This window comes from Littorina saxatilis, linkage group LG12, assembly GCF_037325665.1.
Source record: "Littorina saxatilis isolate snail1 linkage group LG12, US_GU_Lsax_2.0, whole genome shotgun sequence".
Lineage (NCBI taxonomy): Eukaryota > Metazoa > Mollusca > Gastropoda > Littorinimorpha > Littorinidae > Littorina > Littorina saxatilis.
The window spans coordinates 65,158,575-65,180,724 of record NC_090256.1 but is presented as its reverse complement, the minus strand read 5'-3'; the positions used below and the strand labels follow the sequence as shown (position 1 = coordinate 65,180,724).

The following is a 22,150-nucleotide window of genomic DNA, read 5'->3' as shown; positions in this document are numbered from 1 at the left end:
AAAGAGGTTACACACCTCGTCTCAGTGATTATAAAAAATCATAGTAATGGTCTCAGTTCGCGGTCATGAAAAAGCTCGCTAAAGCTCGCATTTTTCATGATCCGCTAACTTCGACCATTATTTTTAATAATCACTGAGACTCGGCATGTAACTTCTACTTATTCCCCCCTCTGCTTCTTTACCTCTGTAAACTTGTAGGGGTAGTTATTTTTCGATAATGACCCAGCAACCAAACAAATAACGACCCAGCAACAGCCTGAATCCTCGATAGTGCAATGGGTTGAGAAGCTGTTCTGTTTCGGTACTACTTTTTGCGACTGAAAAGTTCCGAACGCTTTAATGTACGAAGTATACATCTCTGGAGCAAACAATACAAACATACCGCATTTAAATTAACAACTACAGGCCTGAACACATGAATCTCCATATAAAATCCATGAGTTCGGTTGTTTTCTGAATCTAGATCAGACGTTCATCACAAGCAATTTCCCAAGGCAAGTAACTCATACTTTGTCTAGCGACAAGAGTAGTTCCCCTTCTTTTCACTCAGTTTCTTCGACAACAGACTGCAATCCGACGGTCAGTTTTCAACAATATTTCATTTAATAAACAGATCACACGCAACCAAATGCACACATCTCATCAATTTAAACAACATAAAGCGGTTTCATACACTATTTTCCCCAGAAAACTTAACTTCATACAGTTTTTAACGTTGGAACACGGGTGCAAAAGTTCGTCTGCTAGTCCCATTTGACGAAAGAACATTATCCTAACCGATACCAAAACATATACAGAACACACAATATCTGCCTTTGCCGCCACAGCAGAATAACAGCATATCTGTGTACTTGATTTTAGTCCAAAATAGGAAAACTGACAAGAAGTGTTAACAGAATGGAATGATTTGCACGGAACTATACAACCGCGCATTAATCGATCGCCTGCGCAGGTTGACTGGTTGAGTGAATAGGATTCGATCAAACTTTCGCAAAAAACCTCCTCTTTTCTTTGAATAACTGAAGAAAGGAGGAATAAAGAGGTTACACACCTCGTCTCAGTGATTATCAAAAATAATGGTCTCAGTTCGCGGTCATGAAAAAGCTCGCTAAAGCTCGCATTTTTCATGATCCGCTAACTTCGACCATTATTTTTGATAATCACTGAGACTCGGCATGTAACCTCTACATAATCACCTTATTGTGATATTGAAACGTGACACACTCTCTCTCTCTCTCTTCTGTGTGTGTTTGTGTATGTGCCCCCCCTCTCTCTCTCTCTCTTTCTCTCTCTAGGGACTAGCTGTAAGAAAGGACCATATGGACCTAATGCTATCATCCCTCGGTAATAAAGTTTTCGAGTTCTCTCTCTCTCTCTCTCTCTCTCTCTCTCTCTCTCTCTCTCTCTCTCTCTGTGAAGTAAACTGAATAATTGCCTCAGCATTCTTTCTTGATCGCAAGGAAATAAAAATGGTGCTCAAAAAAGCACATGGGTTCGCTGGTGGTGGTCATCCGTCAATGCAGTAATCAGTACTGTTGTAGAAACACACACACACACACACACACACACACTCATCATCATTAGCATCATCAAACATGACACCTCAATGTGATGTCATTGCCAAGAACCTGGTGTACATTTCTACTTAACATAACCACTGCACACGAAAACAAAACCCACACAAAAACATGCCTCCTATGTTTGACAAGTAAACTCGTGAGAATGAGATGTACAAAAACATGCATTGGAAAAAAATTCAGCAGTCAACACAAACAAATCTGTCAACAGATGGCTTTAGAACTATCAGCAGCAGCTGCAGTCGATGAACTGTTTCTCAGTAGTGTATCACGAGACACATAGCCTCATAGGCTTACTCGGTCACGATGGGGACTTCGTGCCACTGAATCACCCGCGTCGCATCAGCACTGTTCTGCGGCAAGTGTGCATATATATATGCACCTTCAAATGATAACGCGGTCGTTGACGTGACCCTAACGCCACTTCTACCTCGAGCCCACCATCATGACCATGCAAGGTTCTTGAATTTATTCATGCATACATTTTCAGGAACAGATATAGTTTTGAAACATTCAGGCAGAGACATCGGCTGCGAACAGTTTACTACTGGTTAGGTTGTTCTTTCTTATTTTGCTTTCTTGAAGCTGATAGGTAATCATCACTAGTTTTTCTATAAAATTAAGGACGTTGGGAACTATGTGTCACTGTGCCACATATCGCCAAAGAACTTGAAGAGATTTCAAGAAAAATGTCAGTTACTGACATGCCGAAATGTTGATTTAAACTTACCTAACCTGCTTACTGGTGTGTTTTCTTTTTATTTAAATGTTAGAACTTGAAGAGAGTCTGATCTCATGGTGTAGCTGATCACATGATGTATCAGTAACCTGCGCATCAGAGTTAAAATAGAAATATCACAAAACACTCATGCACTGGAACTCCCTTTTCAAGACCTGCAAGAACTATAGTGTTTCACAGTTTCTGTTCATAACGTTTCAGTGTAGTATATACCTCCAGTCAAGAAATGTTAAGTCCTTTGTACTGGAAACTTGCATTCTCTCAGTAAGGTAATATATTGTACTATCCCGTTGCAAGCCCCTGGAGCAAATTTTTGATTAGTGCTTTTGTGAACAAGAAACAATTGACAAGTGGCTCTATCCCATCACCCCCCTTCCCTCCGTCGCGATATAACCTTGAACGGTTGAAAACGACGTTAAACACCAAAAAAAGAAAGAAAGAAAGATACACCTCCAGTGTATGACTCCCGGCTGTGTTTTAACCCATGATTTTCTCAGACTCTTTGACATCTTGTTTACATTTAAAGAGCACTATATCTGGGAGGGGCTGGGAGATGGCTCTCTGAGCCAGTGCGAGGGGTGAATAAATTGTCCCCTCCACCCCGCCACATGTATCCAGGGGTGGTCCAAAAAAAGCGCCCTATTTTGTTGTTGATCTCATTTTTGACTGCAAAGAGAGATTTTGAAAATGTCTTCACCAAACAATAGCAGAATGATGGCAAATTATGCTGTCTTGTACATTTTGGCAGAAATTGGTCTGTCCTTAGCAGTTGATAATATAATAATACTAATAATGACAGCTTATATAGCGCAAACCACAGTAAACTATGCTCTCCGCGCTTTGCATAGCAGCTATGAATGAAACGATACTATTTAAACACCAAATACACATACATTCTAACAAAATAATGTAACAATAAACTTACAGCAACACATTATCCACTTATTCTTTATCCAGCCTCCTCTTTCTTGGCGATAGGCTCATTTCACGACGCACTGACTTCCCTTGGCCACCTTATTCCCCTGATCGCAACCCACCCGACTACTTTCTGTGGGGGTACCCAGGACAGAATATACGGCAACAATTCCCAGACCCTGGCAGCTCTGTAGGACGACATCAGAAGGGAAATCAGGCGCATACAAGCTGACAGCTGACATGATTGGACGAGTCATGGACAATTTCAACGTTCGTGTTGCAGCAGTTCTTCTACGAAGAGGACCCTGGATAGAGCAGATTATCAACTACTAAGGACAAACCAATTTCAACCAAATTTGCAAGACATAATTTGCCATGATTCTGCTACTGTTCGGTGAAGACATTTTCTAAATCTCTCTTCGCAGTCAAAAATGAGATCAAAAAGAAAATAGGGCTTTTTTGGGGGGACCACCCCGTATATTTAATATACTCGACGCATTCTTTTGCCACGTGACCGTCTCATGGAGTTTCCCCATGCCACTGATTTTCAGGCTACATTGAAAAACCCCTTACAAGACGTCCACACATCTGAGAAAACCAGGTCTGACAAAATGAGTCTTAAAAATGGAGGTTGTCACGTTTCAATATATCACTTAAGGTGATTATGAAACGGTTAGTTACTACTAACTAACTAACCACACCACGATCCACTCTCGCAGTCATACAATTAAATAGAGACAACAAAAGTATAAGTTTCAGACGCCTGTTTATGTAAAAACTCGCCACCTCCCTCGAGACTTCACTCAAAATATGTTCTTTTACGTTCCACAAAACGTAAAAACCAATGGTCACTGACAAAATGCCAGTTAGAATAGAAAATTATAGTAACACGCTGATCCCGTGTAAAGATAAGAAAATACGACTGTTCTGCTCAAAAGTGCTAATTAATGCAGGTGTCTCACACCCCACGTTGTCACTACTCGAAAATAATCACAGATAACATAAAAGACAACGGTGGTCAACGGGGTGCATAAGACATGGTGCACTTAGCTTTCTTTCGCCACTGGGTGGACGTCCTGTAATTAGTCTTTTAGCCTCCACAACTGCTCCGTCGAATGAAGTGCTGGTTAGCGTGGTGACGAAGCAGGGAACTGTGGAGGCATCAGGCGCCGCACCCAGTCGCTGGTTAGCTGGTTAGCCGGTTCGCTGGTTAGCTGGTTAGCCGGTTCGCTGGTTAGCCGGTGTGCTGGTTAGCGTGGTCCCCCAAAAGGCAGCCGAACAGAAGTTAGGAAAACGAAGGCTGCAAACAGAAAGCATCGGTGCACTAAACATGTCAGCTACCCCTCACCCTCCACCTTTAAACATGTCATCTTTACATATCTCATCGAGCACGTGGGCCTGCACAAAATTAATGGACTTTTCACAACAACAAAACAGCCGTCTTTTCGTCTTTCTCTCCCTATCTGCAAAAACCATATACAGATTAGTATTTTAGCGTCACAGAGAGCAAATTATGCGCTAACCTGGAGAGAACAACAGAGAGTATTTCATTCCACAAACACAGACTCGTCAACAGCGTTAAATAATGATTTATTACCTCAAACAGCCTATGAATGTAGCACTCTCATGGAAGCAAAACCCGCTTCCTCCCTGGAATGGCCTCTGTTCGTCAACAGTGACAACAACATCCAGAAACCCCTTGTCGAATACTTATGCGAAAACCATCGCACGACGAAGGAAAGATTTGACGACTCGTCCTCAGCAAAACATGTGGCAGTGAGAAGGTGATAACTCGCTGAAGTTCCCCTAGAGTGCCGAATATTCTATCCGGTGAAATCCATCATACTCTAGAAACCGTCGTATTCGATCCTTCTTCTTCTGCCGCTGAGTGTCAAGTGCCCAGTTACCGTGTCTCAGACAGACAACCTTGAGAATAACACGTGACTAACCTTGTCACCTAACAAGTTCAGCTATCCACAATTCTGCCCCGATAGCAAAATTATCCCCGAAAAAACCGTGCGGCACAAACCATCCGTGGTCGCGCTGTCAGCAAAACTCTGCTGCATAGCCCCGTCACTCACGCACAGGCGCTTTCAGTCGCAATTGACCAAGAGAAGGCACCCTACTGAGTGACACTTTCTTGGTCTATGTCACTAGATCGTGACAGAGGTGAATGTACAGAAGCCGCCGCTTTGAACAGAAAACCTGGAAAACAAGGTCTTAAAGGGAGGACGTCTTAAATCAGTTGTGAGGTCTGAAAAAAGGAGTCCCGCTGCACACAGTGGCTTTTTAGACGTTATATGGCGGGTAGCGCCCGGGCTCACCAGGACAACATTATGCAGTTTCGGTCAAGTTAAGGTTGATTGTACCGTTTGGAGTGTCCTATAGAGACCAATTCCACTCGTCTTGCTGTAGTCCTGCCGGCTCCATACTCATTGTGTTTCAGGAGGCTGAACACACCAGATTGTCTGCCGAGAGAAATCTGCTGAGTTTCACGGTGACTCCAAGTTCAGTAGACAGTAACTACTTTGACTTACGTCTGAGGGGACAAGGCTTCCAATAACTTAGAGCTGAGTTTGCCGTTCACGATTACCAGGCAAGTGATTCATTGTGATCAGAAAGTGAAAACAGCGTGAACATTAATTCTATGTCGAGCAACTCAGTGTGGGAAATTAGGTGCCGCTCAGCGTTAATATCAGTTCATATCGAATCACGACCTTCTGGGTCTTTGTTTCTTTCTTTCTTCATCCTATAATTTGGTTTTTGTTTTTTAACTTTCTTTGTTGAAGTGTAGACTATGTATTCGGTGATGCTTTGCCTATTAAAAGTTAAATCAGGTGCTTTGTGGCACTAACCGTTTAAGCATTAGCTATCACTGTGCACTATACACGAAAGAGCCCTATTTTGATGTAGAGATCGATATGCAAGAATCCTTTAAACATAATAATAATAATAATAATAATAATAATAATAATAATAATGCATAGTATTTATAAAGCGCGTGTATCCAGGGTTAAACCCTGCTCAAAGCGCTAAACATAGACAACCTGAACTTCGCTTTCTCAGTTACAACAATGCAAAGAGACTTTAGTGTGAGCAATGCACAGGAAACAGGGATTCAAGCGGAGACTGTAGACAAAAAATTGGGCCGCAGAACAGGAAATCCTGTTGTAGACATTCATACCGAAAGGAACGGGTTTTTTCAAGCTATACTATTTTGTCAATACACATCTATGGTCAAACCAATTGAGTTGTCGAGTAATCGAAAAGGTAAAAAGAACATCCGACTTTAGATCAAGGAAAACGGAACGGTTTTTACATTTTCCAGTCAATCATTGCGATTTTACTGAACAAAGTCGAAAACAAAAAGGTCACATAGTTCCGCTCAGGATATTAAATTTGATTTTATCATGGGACATTTCCTGCATTTGTCAGTTTGGGAATATTGAATCAGTGTAAATGGAACTTCCCACAAAATCGGATACAAAACCTGAATCACGTGGGAAGATGAACTCTGTGTAGCGTAATGATGAAAGGGCATGGTGCATTTTATAAATGATTTTTTGGGGCCAAGGGAACGTCAGAAGTATTCTGAATCTGATGTGACAAGTTTATGACCACTGGCTGCCTTGGTAACTGAACTACTCAACGCCAAAAATGGCATTTTGCTTATTGTTCAGATCGACAACTGGTGAGCATCACTATTAATCTTAATTTTTCTCGATGAGGGAATGCACTTTTTACATTTTTTTTTTTAGTCTTTGTGACATTGAAAGGGATATTTCCACGAATTGTAAATGATTTGACACAAACGGTGATTGATGGGGACGATAATTTTTTTTGAAACTGGACAAAGCAGCCTATCTGTCAATGTTCATTTTCATTTTATTTTATTTTATTTTTCTCGTCTTCTTTTTGTCTAGAGCAAGGCGGCTATAAACCATCACTGGTGTTCTGTACGCAAAAACTATACATGCTATGCGTTGACCAAACTTCTTCTTCTTCTTTTCTTCTTCTGCGTTCGTGGGCGCCGGGCTGAAACTCCCACGTACACTCGTGTTTTTTTCCACGAGTGGAATTTTACGTGTATGACCGTTTTTCCCCCGCCATTAAGGCAGCCATACGCCGCTTTCGGAGGAAGCATGCTGGATATTTTCGTGTTTCTATAACCCACCGAACTCTGACATGGATTACAGGATCTTTTCCGTGCGCACTTGGTCTTGTGCTTGCGTGTACACACGAAGGGGGATAAGCCACTAGCAGGTCTGCACATAAGTTGACCTGGGAGATCGGAAAAATCTCCACACTTAACCCACCAGGCGGCCGCGACCGGGATTCGAACCCTCGACCTTCTGATTAAGAGGCCGACGTCTTACCACCCCGCCACAGCGCCCGTCTATTGACCAAACAGATGTTTAAGCTTGAGTGCTCGACGGTTTTCACAAGCACTCGATATAACTAACTGACTGTGACTTACTCACTGTCTAACTATTTAACTACCTGTCAGTCTAAACGAGTTATACTTGTGGCGCAAAATACAGAACATCGTCAGTAACAATCCCCAAGTATAATTCTTAGTTTGTTGATTATCACCTCACTGCTGCAAATGTAGATAAAACACTCGGTAATCCAACGAATCATTTTCTCCTTTTGCATTTTTGTTTTTTATCCTCAGAGTTATTGAACTGTTAAAGACACAGTCCTTCCATTCGGGATCACTATATCTCAGATTTGTCCAGAATTTTACATGGGATAAGGCCCCTACTTGGACCCATATCATAAACCACCACCAGCCTGGTTGCTTTCTGCGCAGACTAGGAATTTTGGAGAGCAAGAAAGGAAGAAAGGAAGAAAGAAAGAAAAAAAGAAAGAAAGAAAAAAAGAAAGAAAAAAAGAAAGAAAGAAAAAAAGAAAGAAAGAAAAAAAAAAGATTTTTTTTAAATTAAAATTTGCACATGAAGTAGTCAAGCTCGGTGATGATTTTTGGTAAGCGTCCAAGAAAAGGGATAGCGTTATTCCACATAAAATCCTGTAGGCAGAGCTGAGATAATGCCAAGCAGAACTCGTTTTACGGGAAGGACTGTGCCTTGTAACTGATATCAGTTTTATCAGTCGTTGTCACTTGGCAGCTATAGTCGCTTTGGGACCAGATATAGTGTGCATGTTATAAGGGTTCGATGAATATGGATGTCCTACTGTCTGTGTTTGCACCGCCCAACGTTTTATTGGTGTCAGCGGGAACATTTGGAACAATGAACGGGGAATATTTGTTTAGATGTGCACACTTTTCTATTTTATTTCTACACTTTCCCACGCTGTCGCCTGTGTTTATTCGTCTGCTAAATAATCGTTAAGCCCTGTTTGGTTTTGTCGGATCTTCTCATGAATCATAATTTGGCTTGTGTGTGTGTGTCAGTGTGTGTGTCAGTGTGTGTGTGTGTGTGTGTGTGTGTGTGTGTGTGTGTGCGTGCGTGCGTGCGTGCGTGCGTAGGCTTAGTCTCCCAATTGATCCTGAATTTGAATACCGTCTGCTATATTCTTGTTTTCGATTCTAACAGCATTTGGTGTAAATATATTCAGTGCCGACGGTTTTGTACTTTTAGTCAAAGACTAGGAACCTGCTTGTGGGCCGGAAATGCAGGATCCTATTGCGCCCGATTCGGTCAAAGACAATCAATAACCGAACGTCCGAGGTGATCATCGTTAAGTAGACTATGATGCGGAAGTTAGGCTTGAACGTCCATAGTTTTATCCTTTTTCGAATTTTTTTTTGTGGGTTTCAAAATGTCACTTATTTGTCAGTGAACATATATGAATGTGGTCCCTGCCGTCTCCTTTCTCGGACATGACCGGCAAAATCTACCTATCATGAAGGGACACTGACATTGTGGGCACGATTTCGGCTGATACCAAGGGTTTCCTTTCACCGTTGACATCACTGCATTTGCGAATTGTTGTTTACAGCCAAGTCTCAGGAGTCGCAAGGTGTCACGTAGACCCCCAACTTATTAGCCTAACCGGTGGTTTGTTTGTTTGTTTGTTTGCTTTTTTTTTTTTTTTTTTTTGTGTGTGTGCATAACATCTGCAGCAGGAGGGTATTATCTTAATCTGCTTAATTTTCAATCGACCCGATTAGCATTTTGATCAACTTATAATTGAATTGCACAAATGAGTCAAGCTCGGTTGCCCTACTCTGTACTGTACACATATGTCACTGCACTTGGTGGTTTTTGTGTGGTAGCTAACTGGGAACCTAAGCCTGCAAATTAGATTATTTGGATAGCCTGAACTTCTTAAAAAGATAATCTTAAAACTTCACTCTCAACATAAACCACCAAGTACAATTTGGTTAAATATGTTTTGCTGTGGCATTATGTTCATTGATGAAAAATAGCAAATAGTTGGACCCATCATGGACCAACTAAAACGCTGTAGGGCAGAATTAATATTTTGATGGTATTTTTGAACGTTCTCAGCGTCACTGTAGGAAGTGGCGTTCTCAGCGTGCAGAAAGTGAGCGTCAAGTCTCTTTGTATCAACAACGAAAATCTTTGCATCTTTGAATGAATCGGAACGCACGAGACTTACCACCTTGGCACAGACTGAAATCGGTCACCCATGACAAGAATGTAAAGGGGTACATTAACCGGGTACCATGACGTGCGCTGTCTATAGGTCACCTCAGACACTGTTTATACGGAACGCACAGGGATACGCACCAGCCCAGAATTAGTGACTGAGATCTGGTTCGCGGCAGATACGTGTGGATGTTTTCTTCCTGAGCGTTGATTATGAGCAGACAGTAACACTGTTGTTTACAGCGTTTGACAAGCAAGGCTGCTCGGTAGATAACATCGGATGAGTCAGTTTTTAAAGACATAAACGAAGTTTTCATTTGTATGCTTTCTTAGTTAATCAGACAGTTATTACTCACATACGACTTACTTTCTTACTTCTTCGCAGCGGTGACTGTTTTAAATTACACTTCTTTGCACCAAAATGTCACCGAAAATGGGCAATAAAAGCACAAGTTACCACCAAACGAAAACACACCCAAATCATGTCCTTAAGAGGCTAATAATATATGCCTATAGGACACTAATGTATTTTGTCTGTCTGTCTAAGGAAAACAATTTCCTTCTTAAAATAAGTAGCCTATCAGCGGATCCCACTCTGTAACTGGTAACTGGCCTAATGACTGAGACTGAGAGAAGATCCGGAAGGTTTAACTGACTGACTTTCTGTGTATCTGCATTAACGCACAGGCGGCGAATCGTGATTGAATGATAAACATCCTAGACCTATCTATGTATTAGTCATGCGTGTGCACACACGCACAGTGTATGGTGTAGCTAGTGAGCTTCAGTGACGGTCAAAATCGAGTTGAACAGCATACCAAGACACAGATTCAGTGAGCCCACCAGAGGTCAAATCTGACTCTTAATCTTCTCTGGAAAAGTGAAGGAATCTGAATCAAAGCCTGATGATGCTTTCGTCAATGTCACCTAATTACTATTCACTCCGGGCTGAGACCCTCAGGAACGGTAAGAATAAGAGTTTGGTGTATGTGAATATACATGTAAAACATTGATATTCGTTGTATTTAATTTGTTTAGTCAAGCAATTAATTGTTTAGAAAGAAACATGAAACTGATTTTCGCCAGGCCCTTAGTAGCTAGGTTTTGGGTGGGGGGCTTTCGTCCGAGGCTCGGCCAGTTTAAATTGTGCTACTCTAAATTTGATATTATAACATATTGCCGGAGTTTACAATACAATAGGCCTACAATACAATACCATACCATACCATACCATACAAAATCATACCGTGCAATACAATACAATACAATACAATACAACACAACACAATACAATACAACACAACACAACACAATACAATACAATACAATTACACAACTTTATTTTGTCAACCTGGGAAATTAGATTGTATCTCAACTTCACAAAAACTACCTTGAGCACGGAGTTGTAGATTACTTGAAATATATTTCTTCCTGTGTGAATCGAACGATCGTGTACGTCCACCATCACAGATGTGTCCACGCCGGCTTTTACACAGAATGAGAGCATATTTCTACTTGAATACATAACAACAAGCAACAGCCTGGCTGTGTTCTGTGCATACTGAAAATGTTTCTGTACCATTGATGTCGCAATTCGGACACTTGTGTCAGCTTCGGAATAAATTCAGCAACAATTTCCCATTTTTCACAGAAAGTAACCAGGTTTTGAATTGTAGTATGTGTTCAAGTGTTGAAGGACGCTCTTAGTCTCAAGTAAAAAAAAATGCCTTGACAGATCTGTGGTGGTGGCTGACATAATGGGTTATACTGATGAGAAGGAATTAATGTAACTTAAAAAGTAAAAGGTCCGAGGATTAGCCGTAGGCTTACTTCTTGTCAATTATTAATAGGCTAAGCATGGTACCATGGTATGATAGGTTATTTATGGTGCCGAATTGGATTAGAATGACAGTATTATCCGATTATGTGTTTCCTTTGATTTCTTAAAACACTAATTAAAGCTCCAAAATACTGACTTGTTCTTAAAGCTTGCGTAATAATATATGTGACAGCCATTTCGAGGGTACAAACGGTTTTGACTTTGAGAGAATTATACACTTGTCGACCGCGTCACTGGACTTACTGTTTAGTGGAAAGAGCTTGATTTTGAATCATGTGAAACGCGGCTGGGTCAATTTCAAACGTCATTTTCGGGAGGTGAATGGACCCGACTGACTCGTTGTAGGCCTATGCGGCGGCCTACATGTGTCAAAACTGCGTACCGCGGGAATAGGCCTATCACTAAGTATGTCAGTTTTAACTTAGCGGGCATTGACACCTGCCCCTCCCTAAACGTAGAAGAAATGGCGTGGTTTCTTTTGAAGTGCACGCAAACAAATCATTGAAAGCATGTCATTGACTGACACTCCTCCTGTGAAGACCATGGCTAGTAGACACGTGCATACAAACGCACTGACACCATCGATATATCGATTTCAAAACCAAAGAAAACATGATTATTGACAAACAAATTCAACGGAAGTAATACGTTTGCGGAGCTTTATATGCCCCCCCCCCCCCCACCTCCCGTCAAAAAAAAAAGAACACACACGATTATGCAAGCACACACACACACACACACACTGAAACGCACACACACACACTCGCCGACACTGACTGGGAGGAATATTACAAAGTAGCTAAAAATAGCTCTGACTTTGGCGAGGACCGCCACCACAGAGATATCTCTGTGACCGCCAACGACTGCACCTCAAAACTCACCGACCAGCCAACAAGACATGTACGTTTTTTTCTCCCCCAAACCAGAAGTAAGTAAATAATATGTTTTCATCAACACGCTGTTTTTGTTTGTAAACAGCATGCAGACTTAAAATAAATCGAAAAAACACCTGGTGCACGCGGATAAATATAGAACCGTCTGCAGTTAGCAGAGAGTGAGCCGGCCGAAACCGCACCACGCACACGAAAGGTGACCCGGCCCGACTGCCCCAAATAGAATGTTCTCGATTGTGTCATCTGTTGTGCTGCATGTTTATCTGGGTTAAACCAGCTGATAATTTTCCGCTCTCCACAAGAGTTAAGAAAAATCACCGACTTCTAACACATTTCCGCATTTGCTCAAATCGAGTCAAACGAGGTAGGCTACACGTGAATTCGAAAGCTGCTGTGGGCAATTTGAATGTGACGGAAAAGAACTGTACGAGCTGAGAGTCAAGGGTAATACCCCGACGGTCTTATATATATAAATTGTGAAAGGCGTTTGAATGCATCCTAACTTTAACTTAGACTGCGTTTCAAACAACTCAAAAGGTGCTCGATCCTCACAAATGGGAATCACATCGCGCAACATTGCAGGTAAAAGAACTTTTTTGTTGTTGCTCACTTTGATTGAAAGCTACAGTATGGCATTACTAGTAGTTTGGTCACCATTTCCTCTCGCGTATTTCAAAGAAGCAATTATGTATTTTGTCAAAGATGCGCATTTCAGCGACGACTTTCTAAAATATATTTTTATATATCAAATAAATATTTTTAGATTACGACTTGTGATTTCGTTGACATTAAAAGCTCCAGCAGGCTAATAAGGTGAAGTTTATGTTTTAAAGATTGATTGAATTTTAAATAAACTGATTTTTTTGAAGATGTATATAATGGTTGAACTGGTAGGCTACTGCTATTTTTGTTAATGTCAATTACTTGTCAGTTTATTTACAATGTATTTAAATTGCAATAAAACAGGCTCTTGACATGCTTGACAAAGCAAACAATACTCTGTCTATAAAAAAAGACTGCAGTAATTCCAAAGCCGATAACTAGGAAATCAGGCAAAGTACTGCGAAACTAGTGCGTGCAAATCTAAAGCAAGTATCATAACACCATTCTTTTGTACGTGCCGGTGTGACGTTTTCATCTTTCGCCGTGTTGATATTTCGCTTCTCGGCCTCGTTGATCTAGTATAAACTCTACACTGAACAAAAAACACCCTTCGATAGTACTGATGAGCGACCTTGTGTACCTTACATTCATGGGGCCAAATTTGTCCAACCAATTTGTTTTATTTAACTTAGAAATTTGATTCATCCTAAAATGTTTTCCTTCTTACTCAAGGGACGTAACCACTCAGTACACGTTTTCGAAGAATTCGATTTTGGGGGTGAAATCTATTACATTTTACCACCAATTTTCTTCACATGCAAGAAACTGACATGCTTTTCGTCCTTAAATAATTTCACTTCTTAATTTTACCAGGAAACAACATTTCAATCTTAAGTATATGTCGAGGGGGAAATATGTACACAGGCGAAAGATGAAATCGTGACACCGGAGGGACAAAATACAGTTGGCACAGGCGCTCAACAAAGAACTTGAATTACACATGCATGCACGGTGCGGATACGCGGAAAGCCAAAGCTATCAAACTTCAAAATGTCAGTCACAGAAACCGCCTCAGTATGTTCGAATACCTAACTGAATTTTCACAAACTCGGCAGTAAGTTGACATAATTTATATAATGACAGTCTGTGAGCTTGGAACACTGCGAGTTGAATGATACTATTACATGCACTGATTCAGTCGATGATTACTGCGGGTAAGGCGGGTCATATTGAGGCGTGGCCGAGTTTTCATCAATGCGACAAAGTCTACATCAGGTGATTAATGAGTAGATCTGCAATGCGTAGCCATTTCTGGGTTTGGTTCTAGAACCGACAGATATTGTTTCAAGAACAAGACGAGCGCGCCGCCGGCTTCTCTGAACCTGGCTATCTTTCTCCCTGTGCTTCTGCGCTGAGCGTGCGAGTGTTGTTTCAGCCAAATGGTGTGGCGGTGGAGTTGCCTTGACCTTGTACTTGTTTACGCCGCTATCCTTGGCTTCTGACCACTAAAATGTGTGAAATCGTTAAATAAACACAGATGAAATATACTCAATATGCTCCAATACAACGGCAATGCAAGCTTTCATTCTTTTTCTCGTAGAAAATCGGCGTTGTAGAGCAGGTGTAAGTACCGGCTCATCTGATTGGCTGGCTGTTCCTTTGATTTGACCTGTAACCTTTGTGTTTCATTCAGCAGACGACCGTAGCCGCGGCTCGTTCGCTGGTTCACGAAATGGAGACGTTCTTGGGCGAAGGAGCGGAGTAAGAGGCGAACAGTCGAGAACGACTCGGAATACACCTTCACCATGCTCTGGAATACCCAAGATGTACATCAATAACAACAGCCCCGGTGTCATGGATGTTGACAGTTCACGTACGATAGTGGAAGACTACATACGCTATCGTCTCGATAGCAATGGCCTCTCTTGGCAGAACGGACAGAGGGATGTCACTCCCAACGAAATTCAGCGAGCCATGAGAGCTCTCGGCGACGAATTCGAGAGCAGGTTCAGCCAGGCTTTCGACGACATGATCAACCATCTTCACATAACGCCCGACACGGCGTACCAGACATTTACGACGATTGTGAACGAGATTTTCAAAGACGGTGTAAACTGGGGTAGGGTTGTGGCACTGTTTGGTTTCGGAGGAAAACTGGCGGTGCGGTGTGTTCAGCAGTCTATGCCACAGCTCGTCTGTTCTATCGTGGACTGGGTCACTACCTATGTGGACACTACCCTCAAACCCTGGATAGCTGAAAATAATGGATGGGTAAGTTTCGTGCATTTCATTTCAGTGAGTTTCTCCCGTACTTCGCTCATGCTGGTTGCAAATTGTGTGCACCAGACAATCGCCGGCATATTGCAGGGCTCTTGCATGCATTATGCAGAGCAGACGACATGATTGACGCAAGGCGCGTGTGCACTACAGTGTGCACCGATGATTGATTAAATCTTCCCACTCCTTCCTTCAGTTCCATTTTTAGTCTTGATAGTGATACTTCCCGGAGATTTGCAACCACAACCCAGAGCATTTTTTATGACACTGTTACAGTTAGTAATTATTTATCAAAGTCAAACAGCATATTCGACATTTCTCAATCATGAACATTTTATGAAAAAAGTTCTCAGATGTCCAGTATTAAATCAATCATTCAATGCTGATTTCTGTTGTGTGCACGGCAAGTCTTTGGCTAGGACAACATTTTGTGAAATTGAGATTGTAAAACAGTATGAGACTATGACCTTATACTTCAACTTCAAGCTTCTAAAGTATTTTCTGTAAACTAGCTGTATCAAGTCTTTATTTTTATTTTTTCAGTGTTGAAAATGTGTCCTCACTTTATTGTTATTCGTAAATAAAAATTTTTACAGACAAATGTGTGCACACAGCTTTTGTCAAGTCAATGTCAAACTGAATTGTCATTCAGTGCTTTGACTGCATAATTAGTACGACTGTGGCCATAATAAGATCTATGTAATGTATACAAGACTGTGCCCCACACAGGGGGATTGGCTATATAGCCTTACATTTACAGGTCCATATAATGTTCTTGGCGTGAAACAGCAGAGAACTCATTTTATGTCAAATCCAAAAACAAAGAGACTGCCAACTTTATGGTTATCTTATTATGGCCACAGTCGTACTATTTATGCAGTCAAAGCACTGAATGACAATTCAGTTTGACATTGACTTGACAAAAGCTGTGTGCACACATTTGTCTGTAAATATTTTTATTTATTTCATTTTATGTCATTTTATCAGCTGACCTGCTTTATCACCTAGTGTGCCAGAGTGTGCTACAATACACTTCTTAGTTGGCTAAGTATGACACTTGGACAGCTCTAGGGTACACTTGGACAGCTCTAGGGGCCTGACAGCCTACATCCCATGGACCACTAAGCATTGTGAAATTATAGCCTAAATAGTTGAACCTGGGCCAAAAAGGTGTACATGTACCACAGTGTTGGCCGATTATTTGCAAGGGCTTTGCTTAGCCATGGTTGAAAAGGAATGCAACTTTCGTTAAGTTGACATAAGACATTCAATGTGATCGATTACAGTTTACACTCTTACTCAGCAACTCTTAAAGGGGGAAAGTTGTTCAAGGGAAGGGAGAGAGATTTTTTTCGGTGGACTGGACAGTGAACATTTTATTGTTGGGAGGAATGTGCTTTTTTTGTTCAGCTGAAAAAAGTGTAGGCTGGATTATATATTTTTAGCTCTGACACAAGTGACAGTCATTCAGCAGTCCTCTTCTCCTCTTATTCATTTCTTACGGTAACCTATTAATACGTACACAGACGTATGCATGGAAACAGAGGCAGACAGAAACACATGTGCACACACACACACAAACACACATGCACACACAGTATACACATTTCAAGTTTTGTTTAGATTCAGAATGTAACTTTGTCAATCAGCAGACAGAGGTATTATTATTATTTTTTTTTTTTAGTTTTTCAGAGACTGGATATTTGATAAGTGTTGTAATGTAGTTGGAATTCTGTCTCGGGCATAGAAGGGCTAAGTACTCCATTAGTGTAGGGAAGGTAGAGCTTGCAATTGACTGTCAGAAGATAGAGAGCAGGTGAGGTAGGTAGATATTGGATAACTGTAGTAATTTGGTTCAAATTATGTCTCTGAGTACAGAGAGAGGAGCTAAGTACAAGCTAAGTGTATGGAAGGTAGAGCTTGTAATGAATGGTATAACAGGGGTCAGAAGTCAAGATAGAGAGCATGGAGACCTGTAGATATTAGATAACTGTAGTAATTAGGTTGAAATTATGTCTCAGAGGACAGAGAGAGAAGCAAAGTGCAAGATTAGTGTTGGTAAGGTAGATCTTGTAATTAACTGTCAGAAGCAGACAGCAGATTGGCAGGCAGAGCTAACAGCAACCGCCGACATTATCAAAACACTACCACCCTCTGTGCATAGCCATCATCAGTTTCTACAACCACCGCCTCAGCTAAAAACTCTCTTCACTACCAGTATCACTGCCAACACACACACTCGCTCGTTTGTGTGTGTTGCCAATGCCCTGTCAGCTATTTTGAGCCCTACCTTGGGGGGGATTTTGGCAGTGGGGCAGTAGAATATTGACTTTCCCTTTCTCTTTCATCCCCCATTATTCTTTAACACTGGCCTTCGTTAGTGGGGGACTTGTGTGGAAAGAGGAATGTAGAAGCAGTGGTTCAGGTGTATTCTTGACCAGAGGAACTATTCAGAAATGATTAGTTTTGGTCCACAGAGAGAGACCGAGAGAGAGAGTGTGTGTGTAACGGGTGCATGAAGGGGTAAACCTTTGGTGAGGAGGATTAAATAACCCTTTATGTTGAAGGGTAAACCTTTGTTGAGGAGGATTGAATAACCCTTTATGTTGAAGGGTAAACCTTTGTTGAAGAGGATTGAATAACCCTCTATGTTGAAGGGTAAACCTTTGTTGAGGAGGATTGAATAACCCTCTATGTTGAACGGTAAGCCTTTGTTGAGGAGGATTGAATAACCCTTTATGTTGAAGGGTAAACCTTTGTTGAGGAGGATTAAATAACCCTTCATGTTGAAGGGTAAACCTTTGTTGAGGGGGATTGAATAACCCTTTATGTTGAAGAGTAAACCTTTGTTGAGGAGGATTAAATAACCCTTCATGTTGAAGGGTAAAATTATGTATCTGATTTGAAGAGTAAAATAACCTTTGTCGACGTTGATTCTAGGGTAAAATAATAATGTCTCTTTTACTCTCTGTGTTGCAGGCAGGGTTCTTGGAGTTCTACGAGGGCGGCCCGGACAAACGCGGCAATGAGTCGTGGCCATCTTTCAAGAAAATCTGCAGTTTCGCAGCAGCCGGACTGGGAATTTTGACTTTAGGTGCATTCCTGTCTCAGAAATCATAGAATTAGACAATTACTGAGTGTGTGGATGTGTTGCGTGATAGGTTTGATATGACATCCCCTGTGCTGGTCGCTTTTTGTTGGGACCATTTTACTGCAATGTGGTGAAGGAATTTACCAAAGAAACAGAGTGTGCAGCGTGAGAAAAAAAACAGGTTATGAAAGGAAGAGATCAGAAAAGACCTGAACGAGAAAGACCCCACAGGAACGAACACATTCTTTTCCAATTGAATTTGTGACAGTGTGACTAGTCACTGAGTGCTAGTAACACACAGTTGGACAGGGAGAGGGAGCTCTTTATGGATTCCTTGGATACCAACCAAGTTCGCCATGCAGAACAAATACCGCAGTGTTCAGCCAGGGAGCTTTCCATTTCGACCCAAAGTGGGAGTGTCTTTTAACACAAATGGAAGTTGGAACACTGGATCCTGTTCTGAGCTGTTATCTTGAACAAACAGGGGAATGTTTTAATGCCTGTCTTTACTCGATAGAGTTTTTGTGCAATATTCGAGCATGACCTCAAAAGGAGATTCTCAATCATATTATGAACATGTTAAGAAAAGTGTATGAGTATGCTGCTGTATGCGTGTAATGAAATACAAGAGGGAAGAGGGGCAAGTGGTGAATTGTAGCCTAGTTATCATCGGGCTGGTTCCTCTACATTCATAACAATCATCCTCTCATGCTCTGGCATCCCTCTTCTGCACCTCTCTGCACTACAACGGGTCCTCTGGAATCCGAACTAAGCCGGCAGTTCAACTGTCAGCGGCGGGAGAGGGGGGGGGGGGGGGGGGGGGAGTAATGGAGATGACAGCGACCCCAAATGGGTCTTGTGGGACCACGTGACAAACCTCAGATCTTCCCGGGATCCAGCAATGGTTCCGTTCGGTTCAAGACCCAAACACAGCCTTCCACTGAGTCAAAAAATATCGACATCATTTGAAGTCGTAATAAAATAACTGAAGAGAAGAGGAGGCAAAAAGAGATGGTGACAGAAGGGAGGATAAAGAGGTGGTTTTGACCTGAATGCATGGGAGGGTTGTTGCGAGGAAGAAATCGAAAGTCTTGCGTCAACTATGCGTGTGTGTGCATGGAGTGTTTGGGAAGGAAAGGGAGGGGGGGGGGGGGGGGCGTGTTGATGAGGGATTTTTTTCTCACTAGTAACCTTATTCTCGCAGTCCTGCAGTCTCATCCCATCAGTCTCCAATTATTTCCATCGCTGAAATTATCGGGTTAGCTCTTAGCACGCCGGCACGTTTGGCGGCACCGTCCCTTTTTTGCCCAACGAACATGTGCGTTAATGAATCCAGTTCATCAACCCTTGACTGTGTTTTGAAAAGGCCATTCGCCCTTTAGTAATTGCGTTTTGTCCCCTTTTCCACGAATCCCTCTCTCTCCCCCCCCTCCCCCCCATTCAACCCCAACCCGTCTTAAAGCCCACACACTCTCCTCGATCTGTCTTGAAATGGTGTGAGTTAAAGAGTCCCTCAGTGGTATTGAAGGTCCCTTTCCGTGCTCCCAGAGGCTTGAAGGCTGGAAGCTGGAGAGTGAGGCTTGACGTGACCTCATTTCTCAGTTCTGATCAATGCATGTTTTTCTGGCTGTTGCCTGCCATTCATTTTTCTCCGATCATGTGATAACAGAGAAATCAGGTACAAGACTTAAGAGAGACCCCGAGAAATGGCGTATGTGAACATGTCAACATGTCTGTGAAGCGAAATGCTGCTTTTTTTTTATGAGAAGCTTCTCTGCTTTTTATTTTTTTTATTCAGCTGAATTTTTTTCTAATACTGAGGCTTGCTTGCTGACTTCCAGTTTAAGAAGATCTGTGTTTTTTTGTTTTTGAATTTTTTTTGTTTGTTGCAACTGGTTGAAATGCCGATCAAATCTTCGAAAGGAATCTAAAAAAAAAATCTAAGAAAGATATTTTGAGCAAACGAAATTCATTGGACATTTTGGGGGTACATTCTATACTCTTTTTTGCTGTATTTTCGGTTTGGTATATATTGTTATGGTATAAGTATTTTTTCTCTTGTAAAAAAAATAATCTGTCAAGCAGAGAAACTGAACAGTAGTACTGTACTGAGATACTTCAAAACTGCACGCATGATTACCTTAGTCGTTACAGACATTTGAAGATCAATACAGGGGGTTGGAAAATATCGAGCTGAAAGTAAGGTCTCGCTCTTAAACTTTAAGAACAAAATTCACTGCATGATTGGACACAACAACAAACACAATATTGAGAAATACAAATTGCGGAGTGTTATGTTTTACTGAACATAAACAGTACAGCTATGTTGATGTTGGCGCTTTTTTGTACAACATCTTTTGTTTCGATCGGTGATTGAGTTAGCTATACGTGTACCGTGTCCGTATTTGGAGTGGAACATTCATATATGCACGGCCGTCTTTGTGCTCTTGGAGAAGTGCTTTCATATATTACACAGTATTACATCCTATGTAGATTGGGCGACCCTTGTTTTGTTAGTGTTACCGATCAGACTTCATTGGAAAATCAATTTCCTGTACAAATGTATAGAGCTTAGATCGAGTGTTGTGCTTATTTATTTCACGCGAATTCCTGATGTGGGCGATCAGATGGCTCTAAAATGTCTACCAAGTAGTACAGGGTTTGTGCACAGTTTGTTTTTGTGCGTTTTAATTTTATGAATATATATTTGTGTGCGTCGACTGATTTTATTTTTTTATTGAGTATATTTATATGATAAATAAGCTTGTGGTTATTCTTTTGTGCTTTCGATGTCTTTTTAGGTGCAATTACTTGATCATCATTTCAAGCAATCTTATAGTTAGTCGTTTGAATGTTGTCACTTTTATAGGAAATGATCTTTATCTTATGGTATTTCCTAGTGGCATTTGGGTGTGTAGCCAAGTGGCCATATATTTTACATGTATGGGTTGACGATGAAAACATGCTGTGTGTCAGAAGTTTATTTGAATTGAACATTGTTAGCAAAGTCCTTCGTGAATAAAAATTGTACTTTTCAGTTCTATTGTTCGATTGTGGTTTGAATTTGTAATGTATTGCGACATTTTGTCACAGTTTTGTTGTTGTATTGTGCAGTACCTGTGTCTGTTTCTTCGTCCTTTGCAATTTGCAAATCATTTGATTTGAAGTGGAAAGGGGTGTACGTTTTGTAAGAAATGTTAAGTCCTTTGTACTGGAAACTTGCATTCTCCCAGTAAGGTCATATATTGTACTACGTTGCAAGCCCCTGGAGCAATTTTTTGATTAGTGCTTTTGTGAACAAGAAACAATTCAACAAGTGGCTCTATCCCATCTTCCCCCTTTCCCCGTCGCGATATAACCCTTCGTGGTTGAAAACGACGTCAAACACCAAATAAAGAAAGAAAGAAAGAAAGAGTGTACGTTTTATTCAGGGCATGTGAATCTTTATACATTGTTAGCTGGAAGCTATCGGGGCCCAGACAAAATGTGTGTGTGTGTGTGTGTGAGAGAGAGTTTGTGAATGTTTGCGGGTATGTTTTTGTGCCATTGGTAGACGTTTGTACGTGAATGGGTGCAAGAAAGAGAAGTGTTACCGTTTTTCATCACTGTAAAAGAGGCACAGATTGGTCAGAAGAAA

General features: G+C 41.3%; 1 protein-coding gene and 1 long non-coding RNA gene across 7 annotated transcripts; one reads left to right on the top strand and one right to left on the bottom strand.

Moving 5' to 3' along the window:
• Positions 1–3,980: 3,980 nt before the first annotated feature.
• LOC138983342 (uncharacterized) lies at positions 3,981–5,924 on the bottom strand. Its single transcript, XR_011461088.1, has 2 exons — positions 4,829–5,924; positions 3,981–4,531 (listed from the first exon to the last, which is right to left on the bottom strand). It is a non-coding gene; the product is annotated as an uncharacterized lncRNA (long non-coding RNA).
• Positions 5,925–6,873: 949 nt separating this feature from the next.
• Positions 6,874–21,550, top strand: LOC138982555 (bcl-2-like protein 1). Of its 6 annotated transcripts, none has more exons than XM_070355873.1 (3): positions 6,874–6,922; positions 14,839–15,416; positions 18,402–21,550. In XM_070355873.1, the coding sequence occupies exons 1-3, from the start codon at positions 6,889–6,891 to the stop codon at positions 18,540–18,542; spliced, it is 753 nt and encodes a 250-aa protein (XP_070211974.1). In that variant the 5' UTR covers positions 6,874–6,888; the 3' UTR covers positions 18,543–21,550. The 6 variants fall into 6 exon arrangements, with proteins under 6 accessions (XP_070211974.1, XP_070211973.1, XP_070211972.1 ...); XM_070355872.1 differs by lacking the exon at positions 6,874–6,922 and adding an exon at positions 10,495–10,775 and having other exon boundaries at positions 14,842–15,416; XM_070355871.1 differs by lacking the exon at positions 6,874–6,922 and adding an exon at positions 10,495–10,775.
• Positions 21,551–22,150: the final 600 nt, after the last annotated feature.